A 27,854-nucleotide genomic window follows, 5' to 3' on the forward strand; every position below is an offset into this window, starting at 1 on the left:
TGATAAGATCGTAAATCAAATTTTTTTTAATTCGTTTTTAAAAGTTAATTCAATTCTCCATCTGGAAACTGCTTTTATGTTTCAGGTTGAAGGTATTTTATGTACATGAATTTTAACATCTGTGTGTCAGACATGCTGAAAAAAATACATCCTTGTCCACAAAGGACAACTATTTTACTGCAGCACTGTGTGTGTGTACCAGTATTACTCACGTTGTGGGGACATACATCTGTTTACGCAGTCACATCGTGGGGACTCGCCTCCCTTTTGGTTTCAGGTTCGGGTTTGATTGATTAAAGGTTTAAGTAAGTTTGGTTGTGTGAAGTTAGGATGAGTCCCCATGTAAGTAAATGTAATGTCCGCTGAGGGGATGGAGGCGGTGTGAGTGGGGGGTTGGGAGGCGGCCCGAGACAACAAGATGCTGATTGTGCACATCGTCTGACCTCACGTCTGCATTTGCTGCATGTTCACTTCAATATCTACAGACACGGGAAATGAGCTGCACACATTGAAAACGTCCTTCGTCCGTCATGGGTGTACAGTGGATTGAAAACATAAAGTTGAGGTGCAATAATAAGGTAAAGGGCTTGTGTTGGCGACGTCAGTCTCTGACAGACATGGTGCTGAAGTACTCCTGTGTTGTTGGTTCCACTTTGTCCTGACGTGCAGACTTGATCGCAGCTCTGGCCAGCGTCACCTTCACTCCTGCAGGTCCCGGAGCATCCGTGTTCTCCACAGCCATGATGTGTCCGATGAAGTGCTGGAAACACACAGAAAAACACAACATGTGAAACCGTCAGCGAGGTCGTTGTTGTTCTGCGTAACTGCTTGTAGGCCTGGGCGATACACTGATGTTATATTGATATGAAACTAGGTGTCGTAAAGTTTAGATATCGTCCCACTGTTGTAAGACATGTCTTCTCCTGGTTTTAAAGGCTGTATTACAGTGAAGCGATTTAATTTTCTGAACTTATCTACAAATTTTTTTTTTTATTTTAGTGCTGCTTTAAGAGCCAGAAACTCGTCGATCTATTCTGCAAGACGTTTCATGAAATTAGAAAATGCTTATTCTGTAACCAGAAAATCAGCCGAGGAAGCAGCATGTTGTATGCTGCCTCTTTATGCTTTTATCACCTGGTATACTGCCACAATTTGTGAAAACAGGACAACTCAGTGTATCATTTTTCAATCACTGTGCTGAACCAACTTTAGGTTTTTATCTTTGTTGTCAAATTACCGACAGATTGAAGAGCATAAAATCAGTTAAATCAGATAAAAGCTGAGTTAGACCTCTGCAGGATGAATAGCAGCATCCTCGTGCTTTGGTTTGGGTCTGGATGATTCAATGTACTTCTCCCTCTGCGCTTTTACTTCCTGCACACAAAATATACACAAAGCATGTTATGACTCATAATAGAAGTGTAGATATTCAGATCAATTCTTTGTAGGATTTGTGGTATATATATATATCTGCAAATAAAAAACCTTCAGGATCTCGTAGTTTGAAGTCTTGTAAACGTAATTGTCCCACAACTTGGCCGTGAGCTCACGTTGCTTCCAGTGAGACTTAATCTGCCAAAAAAAGACACCAAAATCTAGTCAGAGTTCATTTTATGAAAACAAAATATCCCAGAGAAAGTCCAACAGAAAAATTACTTTCAATGACAAGATGCTTTAATTGAAATCACCTCTAAAGAAATCAAAGACTGCCTCAGAATACACTGATGACAAACAATTGAGGGATACCTTCCTTTTAAAGTCAAGTTTGTGCATCAGTTCATGAAAAAAATATAAATGTGTCTGGTTTGTTTGTTGATAAAGAAAAATATCTTCAGCTGACTTTCACAGACTTTTCTGAGGTGTTTCTACTCTTAAAGTCTTTGCACCTCTGTGTACATGAGCTCCTCCTCGCTGATGTCCTCCTTCTGCTGCTGCTCCACGATGCTGTTCTGTTCAGCGGTAATCCTCCTCGCCGTGTCCTCTGCGATCCTACAGATGGCTCTCAGACTCTCCTCGTCCGGGCTGATCGGCCTCAGGCCATCCAAACTCACCTCCCTGCTGATCTCGTCCCACACCTCACCGACCTGCAGCACCACCACATGCACATCAATGTTTATACTGTCTCTGAAATTGAAGTCTTTGATAGACAAATTAAACTTTAAAAGGAGGGTTCACAATTTATCCTAATTTATTTATGCTTATATTTGCATACTGTAATCATTCCTCCTGTTCATACTGGCCATTAAGAGATCTCCTGCTAATAAACTTTCAACGTAAAAGTTGTCTGATGTTAATCTGAGGATTCAGCAGACAAATAAAATGATTATTTTAAGAGTCCTAGAGGAAATTTGTGTGTTATTTGTGTTCCTGTTGAGCTGCAGTGGAAGCAAAGCAACTAAAACAGAAATTTGCACTAAAAAGCTTGTAACTCTGGAAGATATCCACTTGATCTGACTAATATCAACACCTGAGAGCTCATTAACGTCAGATACATTTTGACACTTTTTGCAAAGAACACGGACTGTGTTATTTCATTTAGTCCACCATTTCTTTCACTGAAGGTCCATGTGGAAGATATCCTTTAATGGCCTTGAATAGTAACTTGAATTGTACAACTTTCATATCCAGCATTGACATTTATTTTTACCTTAAAGTCCAGATATCTCCTGATGATGCTCAGAGTCACGTAATCTTTGGTCGACAATCCAGGAAGCTCCTGAAAACCTGAAAATAAGAAGTAACAAATTCATATTATTATTATCTGCAAACAACATTACCAGTCCCACCATTACAATACGTCATGATCAGGTATTTACAAACTTCAAATGATCTTGAATCTAAATTATGTTGCATGTTTACAGTCTCACCAGTGTGACGCTAAAATATATAATTTGTTAAAAACAGGAGGATAAATGAAGAGTTTAACAAGCCAAAAGATGCTAAATGTCACATGGGACATGTTAAAATACCATTTTGTTATCCAAATTTATAACCATTTATTTCCTACATATATAATTCTGTATCAACTGAACAGACTAAAATTGGCCTTTAGGAGAAGCTAGACAGAAATTCTGATTAAATTCTTCAGCTACTGTTTTACCAAGTTTGCAGAAGATGGAGTAAATCTTTGAGCGCAGGTTCTCCGAGATCTCCAACACTGCTGCACTCGGCGTGTTGGCGGGAAACGACAGCTGGAAGTCGTCCTGCTGGTGATGACTGAGGACGGGCCTCTGAGCATCTTTAAGATGGAAATGGACAAAAAAAAAAGATATAACAAAGGCAAATATTTTAAATTACACATTTGCTTTACAAGACTTAAAACCTTTTCTTTTACCCACTGATATGTACAAATATTGTTTTCTTCTTTGTGTTGGATCAGTTGGTACAAACATGTAACACTTTGTTTCTGTGGAATATCTAATATAAAGAAAACATTATCAAGTAATTACTGTGATGATCTGACTGTCTGGATCTGATGGCGGCAACTATGACCCCCACAACCCGTAAAAAGAAACAGATTTCTGAGCAGAAAAATCTGATGTCGTCATTTACTCCTTGGTTTAAACTTGAAGTTGCAGACTGACCTGCAATCCCTCCATCTTGGTTTCGGGTAACGCCCAGCACCTCCTCTTCCTCCCTCCACAGCTGTAGCAGGAGTCTGGGAGCCGTCCGACCGTCGCCGTCCCTCCAGCTCAGGAGGTGAGACAGACCGTTCGGGTTGTCGCACAACTCCAGCAGGGTGGCGAGGACGATGCCGTGCACACATCTGGGGTACGTCTGAGGGAGACAATTTCAAGTTGAAATCCTTTTATAAAGGGAAGAAAAACAAATCTTTTGAGCCACAACATAAGTTTGAGAAAACAGGTGCTTACGCTTAGTAGGTTGAGCAGAAGAAACACGCCCTCTTTAGCCAGAAAGTAATCTTCTGTGGTGTAGCAGCCCACAATACAGGACCTGAAGGGATACAGAGCACACTGACAAAAACCTTCTCAACTGTGGCGCAGCAGGGAGCCCGAGGTTATCGAGCTGTCGAGCTGTTACTGACTGAATTTGGGTGTTTTATTGGACAGAAATATCTAAAAACAGCCTCGGTAAGGACGTCTCCTTTGTGTCCTCAAAGGCAGCGATGACCCTGAAAGCAACCAAGACAGACACAAGGACCCCAATTCGGGACCGATATCATCCAAATGAATGATGCAGAAAGATATACATCTGCTTATCAGTCACATTAATGTGTTCAACTCATCTCGGCAAGTGTAGATGACAGTACCCTTAATAATAATAATAATGTTATTAAATTAACTAAAAAAGTGTGCTGAACTGACCACACGCAGTCGACAGTGGACAGGATGAGCTTGTTGTGACCGAGGCCGCTGTAGAACTTGTCGGAGCCTTTCTTCAGGAAGTGCAGTACCATCTCGACTCCCTCCGACCCAAACAGGTCCTGCAACACAAAGTTACATCCATCAGCATCCAAAAACAGATTTACGAAATCATTAACAATATTAAAAACATTCATTAAGGGATATTTTTTTGTTTTTCACAGTGTGGGTTAAGAAACTGTAAAAAGAACATGCATGTTCTGATTTGAGCACGCAGCTAACAAATATATTAACCAGAAGAAAGTTAGAAGGTAAATCATATTAGTTTTAAAGTTGCAGATATACAGTATAAAAAAGAGATTCATTATTAAAAACAATAGTAGTTTTACAGCTGTGGGGATAATGGAAATATATTTATATTAAAGCTATTATGTTTAGAAATGGATGATTTCTTTATCTTGAGGAGTAACCATCTGCTAGAATCGAATAAGAAACTGACTTCACACATTTTCACTCTCATTACTGTTTTGTAAAAGATGCTGTATTCACGTCAAACTCTCATTGTACCTTCAACAGGTTGGTTACAAAGTGTTTTTCTCAGCTTTACCTTCCTGTGCATGTCGGTCTCACACAGCGCCGACAGGATCTGCTGAATGTCCGACTTTATCTCCAGAGTGATGACATCCTCCTCATCACCATCATTAGGACTCGCTTCCATCTGGATTAAAATGCCTGTGAAAATGCCACAACTCTGACTGCGCTGAATTCATTTAACACATTTATTAACAGTAGCAGAACAAGTTTGCTTCCGAGCACTATGTGATGTTTGAGTCCAGTTTTAGTTTCAGTTACCCAGAAATTGGTTGATGGCTCCTTGATCACAAAGGTCCTGGTTTACAGACTCTTCACCCAGAGAAGCCACTGATTTCAGCGCTTTGATACAATACCGCATCTTACTGCCTTGGCCTCCAGTGCCGTGGAGGCCGTGACACAGGCCGGAGAAAGTGTCTGAAATAAAGAGGGAAGGTTAACAGACACACTCACTGATTGTGGACTAACTGGTCGGAAAAGGTTACGCTTGCTCACGTGGACTGAAAATTGCAGGTGGAAACACTGTGAACATGTTAAAATATAAAGTTAAGTTGGAGCACTTAAAGCAGTTGAAGTGTCAGATAAAGTTAAACACTGACAGGGTCTGAAGTTTATGTAGAAGGGTAGTCAGTGAAAGCATTTCAGACTTGGGCCCTGTCAGTTAAAACTGTCATTTGTAGTAAAATAGATGAAAGTAGGTAAATTCAGTTAAAGTATAAACAATGAAAGCAGTTAAAGTGTCATTTATAGTAAAACAGATGAAAGCAATTTATCTCAGTTGAAATATAAACAATGAAAGCACTTAAACTGTCAATTGTAGTACAAGAGATGAGAGCAGTTAAACTTAGTTCAAGCATTAAAAAATGAAAGCAGTTAAAGTGTCATTTGTAGTAAAAGAGGTGAAAGCAGTTAAACTCAGTTGACGTATAAGAGATGAATCTGGTTAAACTTTCACTTGAATGAGCGATAAGAAACAACTGTTGAAACTTAAAGGTAATGAAGTGTCAGTAGAAGTAGAAGTGCTAAAAGGGTTTAAAAGGTGTATTGTTGTGATTCTGAGATTATTTTGAGTTCATCGCTTCAGGTTTACGCACTGCGGGCATTTGAATTGTGGATTTGTATCTAAGTGTAATTGAAGCTTAAGAGTTTGTTTGTTGTTGTTTTTTTTTTTGCATTTTGCAGTGATTTAATGTTTACTCTGATAAGACACGTGTTACTCGATGACCTTTGACCTTTCAGATACATCACACACTGTCTCCTGTCGGTGTGCATCCTGACCTGGCCCGACACACCAGTCCAGCAGGAGCAGCAGGCAGGTGTTTCCCTGACACGACAGGTAGTCGTCCAGCAGGAGCGGAGCGACGGTGGCGAGGGTGGCGAGCGCCTGCAGCTGGAGCTCCTCCCGCTGCACCGCAGACCAGAGACGTGGACCTGACCGGCGCTCGGACGAGGCGGCGGGCGGCTTCACCAGCTTCAGCAGAGCCAGCACAACTCGTTCTTCTTTATAAAGCTAAAAGAAAAAAAAAAAAAAAGGAGAAAATTCAGACTTATCATTTGAATTGTTCATACATTTACGGAAGCACCGAGTGTGTGACTGACCTGCAGGGCAGTGAAATCCCTGCACATCAAAACCAACAGATTCAACAGCAACTTCTTCATCTTCAGGTCTTCGTTATTGTAGGGGAGCTTGAGCTTGCGGACCGTAGGGCTGTGACTCTTCACTAAAACATAGATGAAACAATTTTGCTTTCATAACAGCTGCAACTGCACTCATAAAACATTACATTGTAGAAACAATAAATAAATACGATTTATAAAGGGGAAAAAAAGGCCTCACGCTCTGGATATGTGGCGAGAACCACAAGCTGCTTGGCGAATAAACTCTCCTGAATATTAGAAACATCATGTCAAGACAAACTGTGGCCCATTTTACAGTGATGTGACAGAAAATATCACTTTATGATTTATTAAACTGTTTTGTACTCACAATAAGCGGACAGTTTGGATTTTCAGCGATGATACTTGTGATCACAAGCAGGTCGTTTCTGAGTTGGATGTCAGAAAGTCGAGAACTGTTCAGCAGATGGTGAAGAAACGCTTCTTTCAGGGATCTAAGACACAAATGAACAGAAAGAAAGAGGTCTAGAAAATAATGGCCACACATATATATATCCAAACTTTAAACGTTTGTGTTTTAGGAATTGTTCTTGATGAATTTAAGGAGTTTAAGATTATACGATGCTCAAAATTTCAGGATTAAGTAAAACTGAAGTAAACAAGCAGGTGGCTTTTCCTCACACACTGTCCTAATCAAGTGAAAACATCTTAAACCAAGAGGAGACGCGTACACGGCACACTCCATGCTGCTGAGCTGAGCGGCGACCTCCTCCTTGCTGCCTCTGTCCAGCAGGTTCCAGAGGATTTCGGAGGAGCGGAGAAGCACCTGACCGCTTTGGTCCGGTTCGTTCATGTGGAGACATATTGTCTCGGCTCCTCGTGCACGCAGGATTGAGGTAACGTTCACGTCTGTGGTTGCAAAATGAAACATAATCATGGAGATGTGATTAATGATAATACAACCCAGTGACCTGCTGACATTGACTTAAGGACACTTAAAATCACTGTTTGTCTGATTGGTATTATGGTGATTTGAGATCTTGAGAACTGGCCACTCTCTCTAATGAAGGAGGTCAACAGCTGGATTGACAAGTCTGACAGATCTGCTCCTCCCCTCCCTCACACCGGTCCAAAAATTTAGTAAAAATCAGTTACTGACCGGAGGAGCTGGAGAGGAGCTGAAGTGTCTGCAGGAGCTGCAGCTTGATGGCCGGCTGGTTCTCCAGCGTAGCCATGGAGAGGAGCAGCGACTGAGGCAGGTCGCTGCGCTCCAGCAGCTGCAGCCTGTAGCCCGGAGAGGTCGGCTGGAGCCCTGAAGGAACACAGCTGAAAGATTACTGAATGCAATGACAGACCGCCTGGTGGAACAAGTTCACAGAGACAGAAACAAACAAAAGAGAAGATGAGAGAAGAAAAAAACAGAAAAGAGTAAAACAGAAAGAAGGAATGAAAGGGAAAAAAGGTTGATTTTATAGGAATTGAATACATTTTCCAATAAGTGCCTGGATAAGATATTAAAGGAATAAGAATAAAAATAAGATTTTCACTGGAAAATTATGAAAACATTAAAGAAAACTGTTTTAAAAGAACTTAAAAATTAGGGCCAAACTGAGTTTGGATCTCTGGAACCAGTGCTTGTATTCATATTTAGGAAAGTTGGTCCACAATTTCATGACGACTAAAATATCTCATCTATTGCAGGATGCACACGATCCCCAGACTATGGAGCCCACGAAACGTTTCTTGTAGTTACACCATGAGGTTCATATTTTAGGATTTAGTGAAATGTCTGGCCAACTCTTAAATAGGTCCGTTTGAATTTTGGATCTCATATTCATGCAATCGCCAGGATGAATCGAAACCACTAATCGCACCATCATGAAGTCAAAATTTGTATTTGTTCAATTCTTGTATTTTAAAGATGAGTGACATTCCCGTCCGCCTTACCTGTACTTCATAAAACGGCGAATATAGTTATTATTCTAGTTAAACACAAATAACTTAACATTGTCTTGTCAGCTTGTTAGCATGCTGATGACTTTCAGTATTTAGCCCAAAGCATCACTCTGGCTGAGTACTGTTCAGCCTCAGAGCAGCTGGCACGGCTGCACGCTGTTATTTATCAAGACTGTTACATATCTAGGCCGTTTATTGGATTATAACGAAGAAAGAAAATTGAAGAAAGGAAGTGCAAAGAAAGACCAGCAAAGAGAAAAAGAGAACCAAAAAGAAAGCAAAAGCACAAGCATGCCACCACAGAAGCCACGAGAGAGCCTCACTTAGTGAAAGTCTAGAAAATCGGTTGTTAGAGTGGAAAGTCCGAGGCTTCGGCTTGTTGCGCCGGTCCGTACCATCGAGCAGCTGTTTGGGAGCCACACTGCTGTAGAAGGATTTCACAGATTCAACTACGTGCTGCTTCACTTCAGCATCGGACACCCTCATCAGACACCCTGCCAACACAACAAAAAACATCTGTCACTCCTCATCAACTCGCCTGTCTGAAGAACAACATTATTATTGAATTGTATTAATCCGCAGTGGAAAATAATTAGTTATAAATGCAAATCCTGTTAAAGTTATGTTATCCAAAAGTTTCCCAAAAGCTACTTTAGGAAGTTATTGAGACATCTTTTATAGTGAAACCGTATATTAGAGTTGTTTTTACCCAGTGGGCTTGACGTTAAGAGTGACTCATAATATTTAGGATCCATTACAGGTGGAACATCTGCATTACAGATGTTACTTAATAATCTAAATGAATCAGGAAAATGTAATATTAAAAGAAAAAGTGCTCAATTAAAAAAAAACTGCAACTGGTATGCCAATACAAATGATTATTTCAACATTAATAGGGATTCAAATGCTAATCTATTAATATTTGGCATGTAAAATATTCAGATAATAGTGAGAAATGTAGTCTTAATAGTCTCAGTCTAAATTATTAAACAATCAAAAATAATTCCAAGGAAATACAGCAAATGCTCAAATTTGAGCAACAGAAATCATGAAAAGTTTTTGATTGATGTCTAAATGTTTATCAAACTAGCTACCAATCAGTAAACTAATAGGAATCTCTTCACTTCTTTGTGTATTTACTGTTAGCTATATTTCATCTATAGCATCGATGTGCAAAAATCTTAAGTCAGCACTTGAGTAAATGTTACACGCCACCACTGGTTTCTTTCTCTGTATTCTCTCGAGAATGAAATAAGTCAAATCATGCAGACTTCATCCTTTAAGTTTAAAGTCTCCCAGTGAATTTTAATAACATTTAAAAAGAAGGAAATTAGTGGCTGCGAGAAGCTTAAAAATAACCTAAAAATCTGCATGAAAATGACCCTAAATAATAAGTGAGCTGTGTACCAATGTGAGAGAGGAACTGTCTGACATCCTGAGCGTAGTTCATCTCGTCGGATGCTCTCTCCCTCAGGAAGGGAAGCCTGAGATGAAACGGAGCAAAGCTGTGATGACCAGATGACCTCAGGAGAAAAGAAACGGTTTGAAATATCTGAGTCTCTTACCTGCAGATTTGAAGCGCCTCGCACAAGATGGGCACATATTCAGGGTGATCCTGCACTTTCTCAGCACAGATGTTGAGTATCCTGCCGACGGCCGCTAGCTCCTTCAAAAGCTTCAAATAGTTTAAGAAGTTTTAAAAAATTTTGGCAAAATGTTTGCTCGTGGAGAGGAAAACCCCAGTGAGGGAGGGGAAGTGATGAGGCAAAAAGTCATCATGATAACTGAAGGTTATTTCTGAAAAGGGAAAATGCTGACAGATGCAGCAATGCAGTGTAAATTAGAGCCTTGGGAACAATGGTTGGCTTTGTGTTCAGGTTGCATGCGCACAGATCTATTTCCATCACAGCACCAGGGGATCATAACGAGGGAAAACTTGACAATCTGCTGCAGTGTGTGACGCCCGGGAGACATTATTTTGCAAAAGGTATTGACTTCTCAGAAAAAGAAGTTGACATGACCGAACATTAAAAAGAAGAAAGGATACAAAGCCAACTTGGCTTCTCTTCAGTAGTTTCTTCAGGACAAAGAGATGTCTTTCCTTCAAGTTCGCCTTCAGTAAAAACACAATGATTCAGTATTGCGTAACTTCAAACAGAAAAAAAAAAGAATGATATTCGAATTTAACTTACTGTCAAAGGATCTTCAAGAAGATGAATCACCTTACTGAGCTCAAGACTTTTGCCACTGAGCTGCTGAGAAATTGTCAAAGAGTTACTGTTTTTTTTTTTTTAATAAATTTTGTATGTGGGTCATTTGAAGATAATATAAAACCAAAACTCAAAGCTCCTTTTGTGAGTTATTGGCGTCTCACCACCCGTTGTGATACTTGGTTTAGCTCAACTGGTTTTCGGGGTATATTTTGTTAAAGTCAAATTGATTTCCAGACCCTATAGTCCATTACAGAAATACGAAAACAAAATCTATTATATAGGATATAAATATGTAATTCAGTCACACTTTTTGCAGTTTTTTTGGGATCAGAAAAACAACATTCAGAGTTTATTTGCTCCATTTGGCCAATTGGAGTAAAATGACTGTTTACTACGCTTTGTAAACAGAGTAGGTAAACATTTTTGCACAGTTCATGTATAAATATGTCACTATATTCCGAGTCTTGTCTCAACAATATTATCAACAAGTGCCAAAGTGGATGAATGTGAGAAATCAACATGGCTGAATGAACCCCTTATGGGCCCCTACTGACTTTCGTTCTTTCTGCTATCAGTGCACCGTGAACGTCACCTCTATAACTACCCATCAACTGCAACTCACACAGCAAACCAGATGTGACATTTTAATCATGTCCTGCCTGTAGCCCCCGATTAAACCCATAATGCTGGAGTCCTTATTCACTTCCACAACATTTAAAAAAAGGTATTTAAATTACATTTTGACCCCATAATACGAAGCCTCATGACAGTAATACACATGGATTCATATTGAATTTTAAGGAAATGCCCATTATTTCTAATTCAAAATATCCTTAAACTGAAGTGAGCTTTGTTTATATACAATACCAATACAAAAGGTCATTTAGCAGCATTAGTAGACATTAATCACTGAATTTAAATTTAAATTTAAATGTAAATTTGTCAAATTTTTTTGTTTGTTTTTTAATCCAGTCTTCGTTTATCACTTCTTATTTAAGAGTATTAAAGGACACATTAATTAAAGGTCATTCAATTTCCTCTCCTAGTAATCAAGGTCATAAAAGGATTATTTGAAGACTAATTGTTTAGAGCTTTTTTTTATTTACCTCCTGGCTGTGTTGGCTCCGGTGTGATGAGCTGATTAGAGGAATCTCCGGCTTTCTTCTCTGCACAATTTTGCCTGCATCCATTTGTAAACTTTCAGGAACTTTCTCGCTTCAACGTCTTGAGACAAACATTTCATTTGATTTCTGCTTCGCGAAATGTTTTTTCTTCCTCGTTGGTTTAAGCTCACTAGTCGTTTACACAGTTTTAAACAGTATATATATAAAAAAATTTTTTTTTACAAAAATAAATAAATTCCAAACCGCATTGTTTTTCTTCTAATAACAAGCTAAAACCGTCGCAAAGTTGTTTCTTTGGTCACAAATCTTCATTAAAAATCGTTCACCATCTTCCCTCCTGGCTCCGTTGAACTGGAGTGACAGTGTACCGCTGTTGCTACGGTTACCATGTAGTACGGGAGGCGGCGGAGCTCAAAATTAATTCAGGACGACACGCCCAGTTCCTTTTCAACACAGGAAGTGGTATTCTCGTAACAACAGCGCATTGATTTTTTTTTTTTTTTTCCCCTCCTCCCCGCCACAACAATAAAAGGGCAGACGAATTCAACAATTATTAATCGGCTTCAAAACTCACACAGACGTCAGTGAAACCCCCGGGTTGTAGAGACGCACCGCGGGCAGCCATGCTGTCTGACGCAGGTCAGTGTTGTTGGCGCGCGCCTGCTGCTTGCTACATGCTAAAGTGACAGGTTGACATTTTATTTATTTATTATTTTTAGCCGATTTAAAGAGCTGGTTAATCTGTACATGTGTCGCCACCTTCGCGGTGTTTACATACCGATTCACCCCGTGTTTCATTCACCTTGTTATCAGCTGCGTAATTTGCTCCCATTTGAACCCCGTGTTATTGGTTTAACAGTCACAATAAATAAAAAAAAAAAAAAAAGGGGGCCTAAACCTGATCTGGAGCTGCACACTGTTGTTGTTTTCTCATGTTCAGACTATTCGGGGAATACCTCCAGTGCTCGGAGAGGCAAGAAGAGGAGCTCCGGGGAGTCGCCGGGGGACGGCCAGGCCCTGCGCTCCTCCGGAAGGCAGATCAACGTCCGGGTGAAGCGCACCAACAACCCTCCACCTGGACAGGTAAAGTGCAGGAGGTCTGCACCGGTTTCCCGCCGTGCACACGTTTAATTATCGACCTAAACTTTCATCTGAGATCATAAAACGAAAAGTGCTATTTCTTCTTAATTGTTTTAGCAAGTACGCTGCTCAAAAAAAATAAATAAAATAAAAGGGAACATTTAAATAACACATCCTAGATCTCAATGAATGAAATATTCCAGTTGAGAATCTTTTATTCGTTACATAGTGGAATGTGTTGGGAATAAAATAAAGAATGATCAATGGGAATCAAAATCATTATCCCACGGAGGTCTGGATCATACTCAAAATAAAAGTGGAAAAATCAGATCACAGGCTGATCCAACTTCTGTGGAGATTCCTGAAGACAAGTCAAAATGAGTCTCAGTAGTGTGTTTGGCCTTCACGTGTCTGTATCACTCCCTACAACGCCTGGGCATGCTCCTGATGAGACCACGGATGTTCTCCTGAGGGATCTCCTCCCAGACCTGGATCAAAGCATCGGTCAACTCTGCGGTGCGACGTGGCGTTGGTGGATGGAACGAGACACGATGTCCCAGATGTGCTGGATTGGATTCAGGTCCGGGGAACAGGCGGGCCGGTCCGTAGCATCGATGCCTTCATCATGCAGGAACTGCTGACACACTCCAACCACATGAGGCCGAGCATTGTCACGCATCAGAAGGAACCCAGGGCCCACTGCACCAGCATATGGTCTTCAATGGGTCTGAGGATCTCATCCCAGTACCTAATGGCAGTCAGGGTACCTCTGGCTAGCACATGGAGGGCTGTGCGGCCCTCCAACGAAATGCCTCCCCAGACCGTCGCTGACCCACCACCAAACCGGTCCCGCTGGAGGATGTTGCAGGCAGCAGAACGTTCTCCACGGCGTCTCCAGACTCCGTCACGTCTGTCACATGTGCTCAGTGTGAACCTGCTCTCATCCGTGAAGACCACAGGGCGCCGATGACGAAGCTGCCAATCTTGGTGTTCCCTGGCAAAGTCCGATCGCCCTGCACGGTGTTGGGCTGTAAGCACAGACCCCACTTGTGGATGTCGGGCCCTCGTACCACCCTCACGGAGTCTGTTTCTGACAGTTTGAGCTGAAACATGCACATTAGTGGCCTGCTGGAGGTCATTTTGTAGGGCTCTGGCAGCGCTCCTCCTGTTCCTCCTTGCACAAAGGAGCAGATAGCAGTCCTGCTGCTGGATTGTTGTCCTCTTACGTCCCCCTCCACGTCTCCTGGTGGACCGGCCTGTCTCCTGGTATCTCCTCCGTGCTCTCGACACTGTGCTGACAGACACAGCAAACCTTCTTGCCACAGCGTGCGTTGATGTGCCATCCTGGATGAGCTGCACTACCTGAGCAGCTTCTGTGGGTTATAGACACCTCATGCTACCTCTAGTGGTGAGGACACTGGCAAAATGCAAAACTGACCAAAAAATCAGCCAGAAAGGATGAAGACAGAGAAATGGTCTGTGATCACCACCTGCAGAACCGTTCCTTTATAGGGTTGTCTTGATAATTGCCTCATTTCCACCTGTTGTCTGTTCCATTTGCACAGCAGCAGGTGAAGTTGATTCACAATCAGTGTTGCTTCCTAACTGGACAGGTTGATTTCCCAGAAGTGTGATTGACTTGGAGTTACATTGTGTTGTTTTCGTGTTCCCTTTATTTTTTTGAGCAGTGTACAATAAAAATGTTTTGGTGGTGATAATGATGATGATGATACTACTCTCCTATGGATTACAGAGCAAAAGAAAAGCCACAGACGCAGAGGAAGAAGATGACCAGTCTGAGAAGAAGTACAGAAAATGTGACAAGACCGGATGTTCTGCCACTTACCCCGTTTGTTTCGCAAGTGCATCTGAAAGGTAAAATAACAGAAATCAAAATCCTCACTATAATCACTCAATGTTTGTATACAGACAGCTTTAAAGCGCCTCTGTTTTTTTCCTCAGGTGTGCTAAAAACGGATACACATCTCGCTGGTATCATCTGTCCTGTGGCGAGCACTTTTGCAACGAGTGTTTCGATCACTACTACAGAAGGTAAAAGAAATGTGGACGGACGAACTGAGCGTAATAACTGAACGTGGCACTGATTTATGCATTTTAAGTAATGGTTCAGTAAGTTCTGCTACATTGTGCTCAGAGGAAGAATATTTTACGGTATCTGAGAAACGCAGCAGCATGCGCACAGTTTTTCTTGTCAAAGAGAAAATATGATTACTGTAATATTAATTTATATTTCCCCCCTCATGTTAGTCACAAAGACGGCTATGAGACCTTTGCTGCGTGGAAGAGGGTTTGGACCAGTAACGGGAAAAGTGAGCCCAGTCTTAAAGCGTTCATGGCAGATCAGCAGCTGCCATTCTGGGTGAGTGAGTTTGAGCTGAATGTTTGAATTACATTTTTGGAAATCCTACAAATCACTGATGCAGTAATGTTCACGTTCTTCGTGTTCCCCTTCAGGTTCAGTGCACCAAACCGGACTGCGGGAAGTGGCGTCAGCTGACCAAGGAGATCCAACTCACCGCTTCGCTTGCAGCGACGTACCGCTGTGGGATGAAGTTCAACAACATCAAGGTAAACAAGAAAAATAAAAATCAGCCATTCATCAAGGCGTTTAAAAAAAAAAAAAAAAAAATGATGATGGAAATCTTGTTTGTTTGATTGCGTACAGAACGAGGGACCCGACCAGTGCTCCCAACCAGAGGACTTGGTAAGCCGTTATGATCCGTTTGTGGATGCCAGCGGTTGTCACCAAGTGCCGTAGTGCCGCTTAAAGACGCTATGATGATTTGCCTCCTCTTTAACCCCAATCTGTCTCATTCCTAAAGAGAGTTGCTGAGGTGACCGACAACTGGTGGCACTCGATGCTGATTTTGCCGCCGCTGTTTAAAGAAAGTCCGGCCAGCCCGTTCCTCGCCGCCTACTACCCTGACTGCGTGGGGATGAGTCCGTCAGGCTCTCCCAGCAACATGTCTCTCGCTGAGCTGAGGGCGGATCACTGCCGAGGTGTCCCGCCGCAAAGTACGTCGGTTCAACCGCCACTGTTTATAGTACTGTGATTTACACATAATAAACCTACGCACAAAGACATACGAGTTTAAGGCTCCACTTTAGAGATGTTTACACAAGCTATATAATAATGTGACATAGTGATCATGGGTGTATCCGTCAGTTCCAGGCCTGTGTCCATACTTCCAGCCCTTCTACCAGCCCAATGAGTGTGGCAAGGCTCTGTGTGTGCGGCCAGATATGATGGAGCTGGATGAGCTTTACGAGTTCCCAGAGTTTTCCCGAGATCCCACCATGTATCTGGCCCTGCGGAACCTCATCTTGGCCTCCTGGCACAAGAACTGCAAGGTACGCTGCACACATCTGTCAGTATTAGCTGGGTTTGTTTGTCGGCTTTAAATATTGTATCTTTTCCTGGGAAAAAAGAATCTAAAACTCCAAAATACAATGGAAAATCTGAAAAAAAATGTTTCCTGTTTTTCTGAAGGAGGTGCTGACTTCCCAGATATGTGCTGTGCACATCATTGTCCGGGGGTTGGTGCGTGTGCGCTGCGTGCAGGAGATGGACCGAGTGCTCCACTTCATGACCAGAAAGGGCCTCATCAACACCGGTGTGCTGACAGTGAAACGGCCTCTGCTCCCTGAAAGATATTCCTCTGTGAGTCTCTGCACCTCATCATGACACAACAGCACAGATCTATACCTTCATGTCAAGTTTTTTTTATTTGATCATTTATGTGGTTAAGTCTCGCAGCACGTCCTTCGCTTTATCCTTTCATGCAGAAGAAGGTCGTCGTCATCGGTGCCGGGGCTTCGGGGCTCGCTGCTGCACGGCAGCTGCAGAACTTTGGCACTCGGGTAAAAATCCTTTTTTCCACTTGCTGATCCTGTTGCACATCTTCCCTGACTCAGAGTCGACCTTGTTCCCTGACCACACAGCCGTGCTTACACTCCTCTTTTTCACCGGTTTACAGGTGGTGCTGCTCGAGGCCAGGCAGAGAATTGGCGGTCGGGTGTGGGACGATACTTCTCTGGGCGTCAATGTGGGTCGAGGAGCTCAAATTGTCAACGGCTGTGTGAACAATCCCATCGCCCTGATGTGTGAACAGGTAAGAAGGAACGTGCTCAAACACTTTGTAAAGCCAAAATTCTACGTACATCTTAAACACAATTTTAAGTCTGATTTATTCTGCTGATAAAAGAAGTGCTCTACTTTGGGTTCTGAAATGTGTTTTTCCTTCTTCGCTCCTCTGCTGCAGATGGGCATCAAGATGCATAAGCTGGGAGAGCGGTGTGACCTCTTTCAGGAGGGAGGACAAGTCACCGACCCGGCCATCGACAAGCGCATGGACTTCCACTTCAACGCCATCCTGGACGTGGTGTCGGACTGGAGGAAGGACAAGTCACAGAACCAGGACACACCACTGGGAGGTACTGAACTGTTAGAGTAGGATGGTTTTTACCTGAAATTTTAGCGAGCATCAGTACACCCCGTTTATATTTCTTTTGAGAAGAAGACAAGATATGAGTGGAAAATATGTCAAAATGTTTGCAGATAAGTCGAATGTAAACAACTCCTGTGCTTTAAATTTAGATCTTTTTTTGATTGTGTTTTTTCAAATTCAACTTTTCCTTTTTCTTGTGTGACCCTCTGACAAATTTGTCTTCCTGCAGCAGTGATCGCCGCTCTTCTCATGTTTGCTCTTACCTGCAAATAATTACTCTGCAGTCAGATGAATTAACTTCACATATAAATTCCAAATCTCAAGCGCAAAAAGTTGCAGTACTGAGCAGTTCAGTGTCAATCTGTGCAGTGTAAGGTTATAAAAATAAAACGGAGTGTGCAAAGGTGTGCTACTCTACAAAGCTACTGTGGTGGAAAATTATATTGTAAAACTATTGAAACAATTGTAACCATGTAATAATGTCAAACCAAGATCCATGTAATCCACTTTTAGTGTGTATTTCAAAGTGTCTGCAGTGTAGCTATTTGTTGTAGCAATCAGAGAGCCGGCCGACCCCGACTCTCCCCATGTCATGTCATGGGTCATCCTGTGTAACCAGAACTACAACAAACAGAGACATTGACTTATCAGTTAATGGCTGGATGATTGCTGCAAGAAGCCACGATCCAAATTAGGTATGTTTATGATAAGCGGATGAAATATGATGCGTGATCAATAACTCTTCAGTTACTCTGCAGAATAACTCGGTCTTTGTTGAAATAATGAAGATCTTCCTCCGTGAGCTTGTTTTTCTGCCACACTACTGTGTGAACATTTTTTAAGTAAGTGTGTTGTTTTTTTTGTGTTTTTTTATTGTTATTTTTTTTTTTTTTTATTTGTACAGAAAAGGTCCAAGAAGTAAAGAAGAACTTTCTCCAGGAGTCTGGGATCCAGTTCAGCGAGTTGGAGGAGAAGGTGCTTCAGTTCCATCTCAGCAACCTGGAGTACGCCTGCGGGAGCACATTAGACCAGGTCTGAAAAAACTCAAGACTTTAAAGGTCTGCGGGATTTTTCTGCTGCCTCCAGGCCTGTTGTGAATAATTACAGTTTGAGGGTTGATGTAAGCAGGAAGTTTTGAATGTGTTTTGGCTGGTGGTTTATTGTTACCAAAACCAAAGTTGTGTCTTTTGACGTTGGATTGGAAAACCATCCACCAAATAATATGATAACAGAATTGCATGTGTCTGTTACTGTAGTGTAAAATCCCTCAGTCTGTCTGACCTGTAAGGGCAAAAATGATAAGGAAACACATTTTGTTTTAGTGAGTTTTTGATAAATTAAATTTTGTCATGTATTTGTGTTTGTAGGTATCAGCAAGATCCTGGGACCACAATGAATTTTTTGCCCAGTTCTCAGGAGACCACACATTACTGACCAAGGGCTACTCTGCTTTACTCCACAAACTGGCCGAGGGCCTCGACATCCGCACAAAGTGTCCGGTTTGTAATTCACTATTTTAATCCTGGATTTTACCAGGCTATATTACACCCATTCAATTTTATACCAGATAGATCAAATTAAGTGTATTTTTTTTTATTCTAGGTTCAGGCCATTGACTACTCAGGTGATGTTGTCAAAGTTACTTCTTCTAACGGGTCCCAGTGGATGGCACAGAAGGTAAAAATATCGTCTCTATTATAACAAACTGATTTCTATTTACCAAATTTAGTTGTTTCAGGATCTATTTTTTTTGTTGTTATTGTTGGCACACTTCAGTCACTTTAACATCCTGTCTTCCTTCAGGTCCTTGTTACAGTCCCGTTGACTTTGCTTCAGAAGAACTTGATTCAGTTCAACCCCCCGCTTCCTGAAAGGAAACTGAAAGCAATCCACAGTTTGGGAGCTGGAATCATAGAAAAGGTATCCACATTTCACAACTCTATCAGATCGTTTTTAGGTTTATATTTTTGTTTTGGGGAAATATAAAAACAGTTAAAAAGAAAATGATCGCTGAAAATGAAGTTGCTTCCTTGTAATTACTGTAATTGAGTTTTTAAACCGCCTACAGATCGCTCTTCAGTTCCCGTACAGATTCTGGGACAACAAAATCCAAGGGGCGGACTACTTCGGTCACATCCCGCCAGGTCCTGAAAAGAGGGGCATGTTCGGTGTCTTCTACGACCTCGATCCACAGGTTTGACTTTTCTCATTTTCATTCCACATAGCCAGACGATATCTAACTGCAATACATGTCTCATAATCACATACTGTTCATCAGAAATGACACAATAACTGGTGTTAGACTGCAAACACAACTTCAAGAACAAATGGCATTAATGTCTTGAATAAACAGGACAAAGGGACATTTGAACGCCGTCAGCTGCATAACATGAATACAGAAGGAATATAAAAAGATAAAAGGGGTGTAGTGAAGTAAATTACAGTAAGAGAAGGGAAAGTTTCTACATTTCCTGTCTTTGTGTGTTTGTAGAGGAAGCAGGCGGTGCTGATGTCTGTTATCACTGGTGACGCTGTCCTCGCCGTCCGGGACATGGAGGACAAAGAGGTGGTCGATGTGTGCATGAAGGTCCTGCGTGAACTTTTCAAAGAGCAGGTAAAGCTGGTATATTGAATGCTTAAACTTTTACTCGGGGTGAGAAGAGGAAGAGTGACCAGTGTGCACTGAACTGGGAACAAAGAGTCCCCTTTTCACATTATTTAGATCCTTTAAAGGGATTTGGATTTGTAGGAAAAGCTGTGCACATGAGAACACAGACATCCTTTTATAACTTCTAATGCTGAAGACAAACTAAACCATGAGCCAGACAGTTCTCAAAAAGTACCATAGTGTAGGAACTGAACCTCCAGTAGGAGCCTGATTTCACCCAAACTTATGTTGAGTTCCTGAGTTTTCCTCGCAGGAGGAAAATGATCAAAAACACATGAAGTCGCTGCGCTATGGCTAATTGGACACTTTCAACATACCCAGCACTTTTTTTTTTTTTTTTATTAGCACTATACACACCTTTTACCTTTCAGCACGATTCTTTAGACTTGTAGATTACATTATATTTCATTTAGCTGACGCTTTTATCCAAAGCGACTTACAATAAGTGCATTTCCACCATGACGGTACAAATTCACAACAACAATCAAGAAAGTACAATTTTCTTCAAGAAAGCCAAACTTTAAAGTGCTATAAGTAAGTGCTAATAAAGTGCTACCTATTCAAGGTATAGTCGACCTTACTTATAGTAGACTTACTGGTGTTTTTTTAATTTTGTCTTGATAGGAGGTCCCAGAGCCACTGCACTTCTATGTCACACATTGGAGCAAAGACATGTGGTCCCAGATGTCCTACAGCTTTGTGAAGACAGGGGGCAGCGGAGAGGCCTACGACATCCTCGCTGAGGATGTGCAGGGAAAAGTGTTCTTTGCCGGCGAGGTTAAACTTTTTTTTTTCTTCTCATTTTTACCAAATGTGTCTGCTCATAAGCATAATTATGCTTTAAATAGCCCGGTCTTCTTTGGTTTACATCGAACAAAATGCTCTACAACAAGATCTTTTCTGAAAACGGTAGTCCAGATCCATTTAATAAAAAAATGATAGACCTGAGTTTGTGAAGGCAGACTTACTTTTGACATTTAATGTTGCTTAAAAAAAAAATCGTATTTGATTTGAGCAGCCGGTCACTGATTTGACTTTGGTTAACGATGGTTTTGTTTAATCAATTGTCGCCATAAACCAGCATGGATCTCGCAGTCACTTTACACATAAAAAAAATCTATCTGTTCTCCTTGTTTGCCTCGATAACAAATCAAAACATCTGCTGGGAAAAACTCTAAACATTGTCATACTGCAGACTTTTAAACTGATTTTCAATGCGCCTGTGTTTTTAAAAAAAAAAAAAAAATTTTTTTTTTTTTTTAATGGATTTCCTGTTATTGGTTTTTGTTCACAGGCTACCAACCGACACTTTCCTCAGACTGTGACAGGCGCCTACCTCAGCGGGGTCAGAGAGGCCAGCAAGATGGCTGCTATGTAACCTGTCAGACCCAGAACACTAAAAAAAAAAACACCAGCACGGACTCACGGGTTGCACTGAGCAACAGACCGTTAATCAAGTCGGAGTGCGTCACCTGATTTGCTCCACTTGAGATGATGTTTTTGTGCTATACTGTGATACCATTAGTCGTTTTCCAGCAGTGGGGTCAAGTGCGGCCCTTCAGGGCCTGCTTCTACATATTTAATACAAGACAAGTGCTTTTTTATTTATATCAAAGTCCATCTGGTAAAATGCTGTTTGATGGTAACAGGATGCAGAAAAACCTAATAGACAGACATGAACAATGACCCCTGTGCAGCTCTGCCTGGGTCCGCTCTGCTGGCGAAGCAGGATGATGTTCTGGGTTTTATGATATCTGTACTTAGCAATTCTGTGATTAAATTTCATTTTGAGAAATTAGGCTGCATGAAACATTGGTATGCTCTCATGTATCCAATCCTGAATTCAACAAAGTATGATCTGATCACCGAAAATCAAGTTTGAAGAGCATATATGATAGTGATGTTTAAAATATCTTCTTCGAGAGGTACCTACCAATGTTTTACACAACTGTAATTAATTTGAATTGTACTATTTGTCATTAACGTGTTGCTATAAATGGTGAAGTTGAATGGATGAGAGGTTAGATTTATAGTAGGAGTTTCTCTGCGGTAGCACTTTTGATTTAAAACAGTAAAGAAAGGAATGAATAAATCATGTGTATGACAAGATGAATCACTCTTATAGCTGACATTGATCAGAAGACACCAGATTGTCCCCGTACTTTCTCAGGGATGTGATCAGGACAACACCACCCAGCGGAAAATAATGAGATCGGACAATTTTGAGGATAGTTGGAAAATAAAACCAAAATCCACTGAAGGAGGAAAAAAAAAAAAATACTCTATATTTCTTTATATTAATTCTTGAACCTTTTGAGGTTTGGGGGTTGGGGAACAGCACAACAATGTCCTCACTTTCTTGACTAATGTTGCTTTATGTGTAGATTAATATCTTTGTCTGGATCAGAAGATTTCTATGATCATGTCCTAAATGTCTGACATTACAGTGCTTTGAGTATTTATCTTGTACGTGTGTAATAAACTGAGCTATCAACTGCCATAATGATCCATTTGTCTTGTGGATGAAAACTCCGCTGCTTTTTTTTTTTTTTTTTTTACGACAACTCCAGTAAGCAATCAGTGTTAAAATTGTTATCGACATTATTATTGATGATCAATTCTCATAAGAATATTAATACACATTTGTGGAAGCACTAAAATCCAATAAAAACCAGGTTATATGACATGGACACTATTAAAAAATTTTTTTTTTTTAAAAACACGTTTTACAAGTAAACCCTGAAAAAAAAATTAAAAAAATTATCTCAACGTTGTAGTTAATTACAGTACTTCAAAGAAAATGGATCTTTTCTTCATTACGGCTCAAAACTAACTTTGCTGCGTTCGCGGAAGTTTTGTCGCCGGGCAACTGAAGTTAGTTGACCAATGACGTAGCGATCGTCATCAACGCTCGCCCGAGCGCCTTCCTCGAAAAACTAAACCGGAAGAAAACAAATCAAACTGGGACCACATTACATCCGTGACTGGGTAAACTGGTTGTTAAGACTTTGTTCGATGGTACTTTGCGGAACGGTGACCGTAGCTGCTGTAAATTGGCGGAGCAGCGCACCGAAAAAGCTGGCGACGAAAACGACCGACAACCAGCTAAAACAACGAAGCTAACGAGGGGCAAAAAAAAAAAAAAAAAAGGGAAAAAAAAAAAAAAAAAAGCTAACAACTGTAAGTTGGCGCGTTTTGGATGAGGAGCTCAGTTAAACTATCCTGACCGACACAAAATGGACTGCAGCCCCGCTGACGTGCCCGCTCATGCGGTGCGTGACTCTTCAGGTAACTACATTAACAGCATTATTCTTTATTTCAGCCCGACAGGCGGACGTAGTAATTAAAACGGGTTTACTACTCGGTATAATTAACCGTGACGGCGCTGCTGCTAGCTTCACGTGAAAACGGCTCAAATGTGAAAAGTTGACGCCGATCTGTTCCGATTCGTTATGACGGTCGGGTATTTTAGTCTTTAGGATCAGATTGCGTTTGATATCGTAATTCATAACGTACCCAGGAAAACATACGGAGGTTGTTCGGGACCGCATGGCCGTGAAAACCCATCTGCACGCTTATTGTGGTTTTATTATAGATGAAAGTGTCAGGTCTCACCGACCAAACATCCAGGAGGTCCGACAGGTAATTCATGTGAAGATTAAAGAGTACCAACACCGGTAAAACAGGAATTCTCACAACTTTCTATAATTTGTTTGTATATAATATATATATAGATATATAATGTACTGTATATACTGCGCATTTTATATTTATATTTTTTAACTGCTATTTTATTGCTTTTCTATTATTCTATTCTATTATTTATATAATATATATATAGATATATAATGTACTGTATATACTGCGCATTTTATATTTATATTTTTTTACTGCTATTTTATTGCTTTTCTATTATTCTATTCTATTATTTATATAATATATATATAGATATATAATGTACTGTATATACTGTGCATTTTATATTTATATTTTTTAACTGCTATTTTATTGCTTTTCTATTATTCTATTCTATTATTTATATATATATATATATAGATATATAATGTACTGTATATACTGTGCATTTTATATTTATATTTTTTTACTGCTATTTTATTGCTTTTCTATTATTCTATTCTATTATTTATATAATATATATATAGATATATAATGTACTGTATATACTGCGCATTTTATATTTATATTTTTTTACTGCTATTTTATTGCTTTTCTATTATTCTATTCTATTATTTATATAATATATATATAGATATATAATGTACTGTATATACTGCGCATTTTATATTTATATTTTTAACTGCTATTTTATTGCTTTTCTATTATTCTATTCTATTATTTATATAATATATATATAGATATATAATGTACTGTATATACTGTGCATTTTATATTTATATTTTTTTACTGCTTTTCTATTATTCTATTCTATTATTTTATTCTATTCTATTATTTTATTCTATTATTATCTTATTGCTTCTGTATGTATGCTGCTGTAGCGAAAAAAAAAATTCCCCTCGGGGATTAATAAAGTAAATACCTACCTACCTACCTAATTTACACAAGACAAGGATTTGGGAGAACAAGAACTTAACATGCACACGGTTCCCTGATACTATTTTAGTATTTTAGTATTTATATCATCGATAGATATATATAGATTTAATAAAACTCCCAGTCAACCGGCTACAAAAATGAATCTGCCGCATAAACATGAGTGATGATAACCCAGTTGCTTAAATTAAATAATAATACATCAGAAGGGCCCATTCCTCATGAGTAATAGTATAATAGTAGTGTACATTCGTCGAACATTTCTTGGTCAAATTCAATTAAAAGAACCGGTTTATCTTGAGATCAGTATTTACTGTTATTTGACAGCATTGTGTCTCTTGATTAATTAGGGAAGGACAGCTGTAGCTCTCTCGAATTCATCCCTTCAAAAAGCCATTTGACAACACAAACAGCTTAACATCCAACTTTAATTTGGGCGGCACGGTGGTGCAGTGGTTAGCATTGTCGCCTCACAGCAAAAAGGTTCCGGGTTCGAATCCGGTCCTGGGCCTTTCTGTGCGGAGTTTGCATGTTCTCCCTGTGCTTGCGTGGGTTCTCTCCGGGTTCTCCAGCTTCCTCCCATCATCCAAAAACATGCACCTCAGGTCAGGTTACCTGGCGCCGCGCTAGTGGCAGCCTGCTGCAGCATCTCCCCCCTGAGAGCCCCCCTGCTGTAGTGAAGAAATTTCCCCTCGGGGATTAATAAAGTGTATAAAATCAAATCAAAACAAGGACGAAGGTGATGAGAATAAGAGAACCGAAAACACCAGCAGTTTTATACCCGTGTTTATGGTAAATACATGTTAACAGATTGTTGGGCAGATTGTTTGTATCTTTACATCTTCTCTTGTAGCTTTGGACGACTCCTCAGATGACGAGCCGCTGTCAAAGTTGAAAACAGCCGTAACTCCACCGAAGAAACTGGAGAAGAAGGAGAATACGCCACCTAGATCTAACGGCACAAACAACAAGAACGCAGGTGTCCACATGACCACATTTTATCAGCCGTCTCTTCTGATTTATGTCTGGACTGAACGGCTTTAATGGTTGGTTTGTTTTGTCCCAATTGTTTCAGATTTGAACACGGATGATGACTCTGACAATGAGCCCGTGATAAAAGTTGCCAAAGTGTCCAACAAAACTGCAAAGAAGCTTTTGTCAGAGCCACCGAAAAACCCCGTTGACAAGAAGAAGAAAGGTGAGATTATTTTCTCTCCGTGGATCTACAGCATCAACAGGAAGTTGCTGCTCTCTGTGTCAGACACTTACGCTTGATTTACCTTTTTTTTTTTTTTTTTTTTTTTTTACAGAGTCACAGGACAAGGAGGACACCTCAGAGGATGAGTCCCTGAGTGAAATCACCAAGAAATTTCAGTCACGACATAAGAGGAAGGCATCAGTTGGGCCATCTAAAAAAGCAGCCCCGCTTATTAAATCCAAAAGGAATGCAGCGAGGAATAAAGGTGGGTGAGAAACTGGAAATCTGAACAGACATACAATGTTTTTTTCCCCTCATTAATATGACTTGGTTTTGTTTGTCACAGTTAGATACGTTGAGACCTCCACTGACAACTCCGATGATGAGCCGCTGGCAAAAATAAAGAAGAAGAAGAGGACAAATACTCGTAAACAGAAAAAGACTCAAGCAAAAAAGAAAACAACACGAAAACGTACAAACAAATCACGAAAAGGTAGGCGGCCGCTTCATTCGACTGGATATCGTAAAGTATTTTAATTCAATTTGATTGCAGATAGTTTAAATACTAACCTCTTGGATTTTAAAAGACCCTTCCTCATCAGACAGTCGCTCAGATGATGATGAGGATGAGAATGATGATGTTCCCCTTGTGGACCTCGCTGCCAAGAAAAAGCAGGAGAAAAGCACCGTATCGCGAGGCGGTGCATCAAAAAAGAGACGAGGTACTACAGCCGTTATCGTGGCTTGAACAAAATCTTGTTCGACTTTGTCACCAAAACATTAGAAGGAAACATTTCAAATCTTTCCTGCTGTGACTGTTGTTTCTTGCAGAAGTCTCTGACGAAAGCTCGGATGATGAACCCTTGATGAATCTTGCGAAAAAGACCCGCAAAGGCAAACAAACAAAAAACAAAACAAAGGCTTCGGCGCCGAAAAAGAGGAACACAACTTCTAAAAAGCAGAAAAAGAAGCCTGCGACGGGTAAAGACTCTCGCCTAGTCAGAGAAATTATGATAACTGTGGATGCATGTGGGTGTAGAGGCCAGTTAATAAGCTGCTCAGAGAGTCTTTAACAAGGTAAACGTGCTGAAAAAAAATACCGTATTATTTCCAATAATGATTTCTAATCCATCTTGTCTGTTTAATTAATACCATTTCAGATTCTTCGAGCAACAGTTCGGATGATGAACCCGTAATAAACGCAGCTAAACACCCTCAAGTGACCAAAATGCTGAGAATACTCCTCGAGAGGTGTGATGTTGAAGACGTCGAGGCGAAGGGAGACCTGAAGAAAACTGAAACAGGTATCGATTACGTGCCAAAGTCTTTACTGATGCTGCAAAAAAAAACATCTCAAAATACACTGAAACATTATTCTTATTCTCCAAAGAAGAAACACAGATTGCTGAAAAGCCCAAGAAGGAAGACTCCGAGGCTTCGGATGAATCATCAGAGGAAGAATAAAAGGATGAATCAAAAAGTTCTGAAAAACACCAACTAAACATGTCAGTTAGTTGTCATCAGTGTGTTTTATATACATACATGTTAATTTAAGTTGATGCTATTTTTACTCCAGTTTTTAGGTTTGGGACCAGATTTTGCAGGTTCCTATCAAGATTTTAATGCACTGTTTTTGATGTTTACTACACATGCCTGTTGTTTGCGTCAGCGGTTTCCTGTGGTTTTAGGTTTTTAAGGAAATAGTTTCACTCTCGTTGTTGTTAGTAACATTTCTGCTTATTGTTAAGGTCACAGTCAGCATGCAGCTGTGATACTCTGTTGTGTTAGATTAAAATATGAGTCAGTCTCTATTTCAGATGGCTTGCCACACACTCACAATCAGTGTACTTTATTTGTCTTTTGTCATTTTCATTCCAGGAGGGTTGGAAGTCAAGTTGGTTGTATTTATATCCAAATTCACCTTTGAGGGCTTTTTAATCTTTGCAGCAATTGTTCACTACAGCCATTAATTGGTATATATAGCAGTCCTGTGTTAACTTTTAGCCTATTCAGGGGTAATCAGCTGATGGTCTGGGTATTCTCA

General features: G+C 40.4%; 3 protein-coding genes across 7 annotated transcripts; 2 read left to right on the plus strand and 1 right to left on the minus strand.

Annotated features, from left to right (window-relative positions):
• Window positions 1–35: 35 nt before the first annotated feature.
• Window positions 36–12,805, minus strand: LOC138631641 (cilia- and flagella-associated protein 69-like). Of its 4 annotated transcripts, XM_069716722.1 has the most exons (25): window positions 12,602–12,781; window positions 12,398–12,500; window positions 11,806–11,923; window positions 10,679–10,741; window positions 10,534–10,599; window positions 10,052–10,161; window positions 9,894–9,970; window positions 8,882–8,980; window positions 7,690–7,842; window positions 7,262–7,439; window positions 6,901–7,024; window positions 6,751–6,799; window positions 6,513–6,634; window positions 6,192–6,423; window positions 5,175–5,330; window positions 4,930–5,054; window positions 4,326–4,444; window positions 3,873–3,954; window positions 3,585–3,777; window positions 3,101–3,238; window positions 2,648–2,724; window positions 1,887–2,084; window positions 1,486–1,572; window positions 1,291–1,374; window positions 36–760 (listed from the first exon to the last, which is right to left on the minus strand). In XM_069716722.1, exons 3-25 carry the CDS (start codon window positions 11,887–11,889, stop codon window positions 602–604), a joined length of 2,775 nt encoding a protein of 924 aa, XP_069572823.1. In that variant the 5' UTR covers window positions 11,890–11,923; window positions 12,398–12,500; window positions 12,602–12,781; the 3' UTR covers window positions 36–601. The 4 variants fall into 4 exon arrangements, with proteins under 4 accessions (XP_069572823.1, XP_069572821.1, XP_069572822.1 ...); XM_069716720.1 differs by lacking the exons at window positions 11,806–11,923; window positions 12,398–12,500 and having other exon boundaries at window positions 8,810–8,980; window positions 12,722–12,805; XM_069716721.1 differs by lacking the exons at window positions 11,806–11,923; window positions 12,398–12,500 and having other exon boundaries at window positions 8,810–8,980; window positions 10,679–10,738; window positions 12,722–12,781.
• Window positions 12,277–21,451, plus strand: LOC138631642 (lysine-specific histone demethylase 2-like). The gene is made up of 21 exons (XM_069716723.1): window positions 12,277–12,462; window positions 12,764–12,906; window positions 14,657–14,778; window positions 14,866–14,955; window positions 15,172–15,283; window positions 15,379–15,492; window positions 15,590–15,628; window positions 15,747–15,939; window positions 16,091–16,275; window positions 16,415–16,585; window positions 16,711–16,785; window positions 16,902–17,036; window positions 17,187–17,358; window positions 18,277–18,404; window positions 18,740–18,871; window positions 18,975–19,049; window positions 19,176–19,292; window positions 19,441–19,566; window positions 19,864–19,986; window positions 20,665–20,817; window positions 21,335–21,451. The coding sequence occupies exons 1-21, from the start codon at window positions 12,447–12,449 to the stop codon at window positions 21,416–21,418; spliced, it is 2,505 nt and encodes an 834-aa protein (XP_069572824.1). The 5' UTR covers window positions 12,277–12,446; the 3' UTR covers window positions 21,419–21,451.
• Window positions 21,452–22,964: 1,513 nt separating this feature from the next.
• LOC138631632 (protein FAM133B-like) lies at window positions 22,965–27,649 on the plus strand. 2 transcript variants are annotated; one of them, XM_069716706.1, is made up of 9 exons: window positions 22,965–23,328; window positions 25,466–25,591; window positions 25,688–25,810; window positions 25,923–26,075; window positions 26,157–26,303; window positions 26,398–26,532; window positions 26,642–26,791; window positions 26,971–27,114; window positions 27,204–27,649. In XM_069716706.1, exons 1-9 carry the CDS (start codon window positions 23,277–23,279, stop codon window positions 27,272–27,274), a joined length of 1,101 nt encoding a protein of 366 aa, XP_069572807.1. In that variant the 5' UTR covers window positions 22,965–23,276; the 3' UTR covers window positions 27,275–27,649. The 2 variants fall into 2 exon arrangements, with proteins under 2 accessions (XP_069572807.1, XP_069572806.1); XM_069716705.1 differs by having other exon boundaries at window positions 22,966–23,328; window positions 27,201–27,649.
• The last annotated feature ends 205 nt before the right edge of the window (window positions 27,650–27,854 follow it).

Source organism: Brachyistius frenatus, unplaced genomic scaffold (assembly GCF_029030835.1).
Source record: "Brachyistius frenatus isolate BFR_SWC_R1_liver_20210118 unplaced genomic scaffold, ASM2903083v1 Contig_162, whole genome shotgun sequence".
NCBI lineage: Eukaryota > Metazoa > Chordata > Actinopteri > Embiotocidae > Brachyistius > Brachyistius frenatus.

Excerpts from the sequence above, each read along its gene's own strand:
- LOC138631632 (XM_069716705.1), top strand. The coding sequence starts at position 23,277 with ATGGACTGCAGCCCCGCTGACGTGCCCGCTCATGCGGTGCGTGACTCT. Across the intron at positions 25,811-25,922 it reads CGTTGACAAGAAGAAGAAAG|AGTCACAGGACAAGGAGGAC; the intron begins GTGAGATTATTT and ends TTTTTTTTACAG. Across the intron at positions 27,115-27,200 it reads CCTGAAGAAAACTGAAACAG|AAGAAACACAGATTGCTGAA; the intron begins GTATCGATTACG and ends TATTCTCCAAAG.
- LOC138631642 (XM_069716723.1), top strand. Across the intron at positions 16,276-16,414 it reads CCTGGCACAAGAACTGCAAG|GAGGTGCTGACTTCCCAGAT; the intron begins GTACGCTGCACA and ends GTTTTTCTGAAG. Across the intron at positions 20,818-21,334 it reads AAGTGTTCTTTGCCGGCGAG|GCTACCAACCGACACTTTCC; the intron begins GTTAAACTTTTT and ends TTTTGTTCACAG.
- LOC138631641 (XM_069716719.1), bottom strand. The coding sequence starts at position 12,448 with ATGGCTGCCCGCGGTGCGTCTCTACAACCCGGGGGTTTCACTGACGTC. Across the intron at positions 7,440-7,689 it reads GCTCCTCTCCAGCTCCTCCG|ACGTGAACGTTACCTCAATC; the intron begins GTCAGTAACTGA and ends TTGCAACCACAG. Across the intron at positions 6,800-6,900 it reads ATCCAAACTGTCCGCTTATT|GAGAGTTTATTCGCCAAGCA; the intron begins GTGAGTACAAAA and ends TCTAATATTCAG.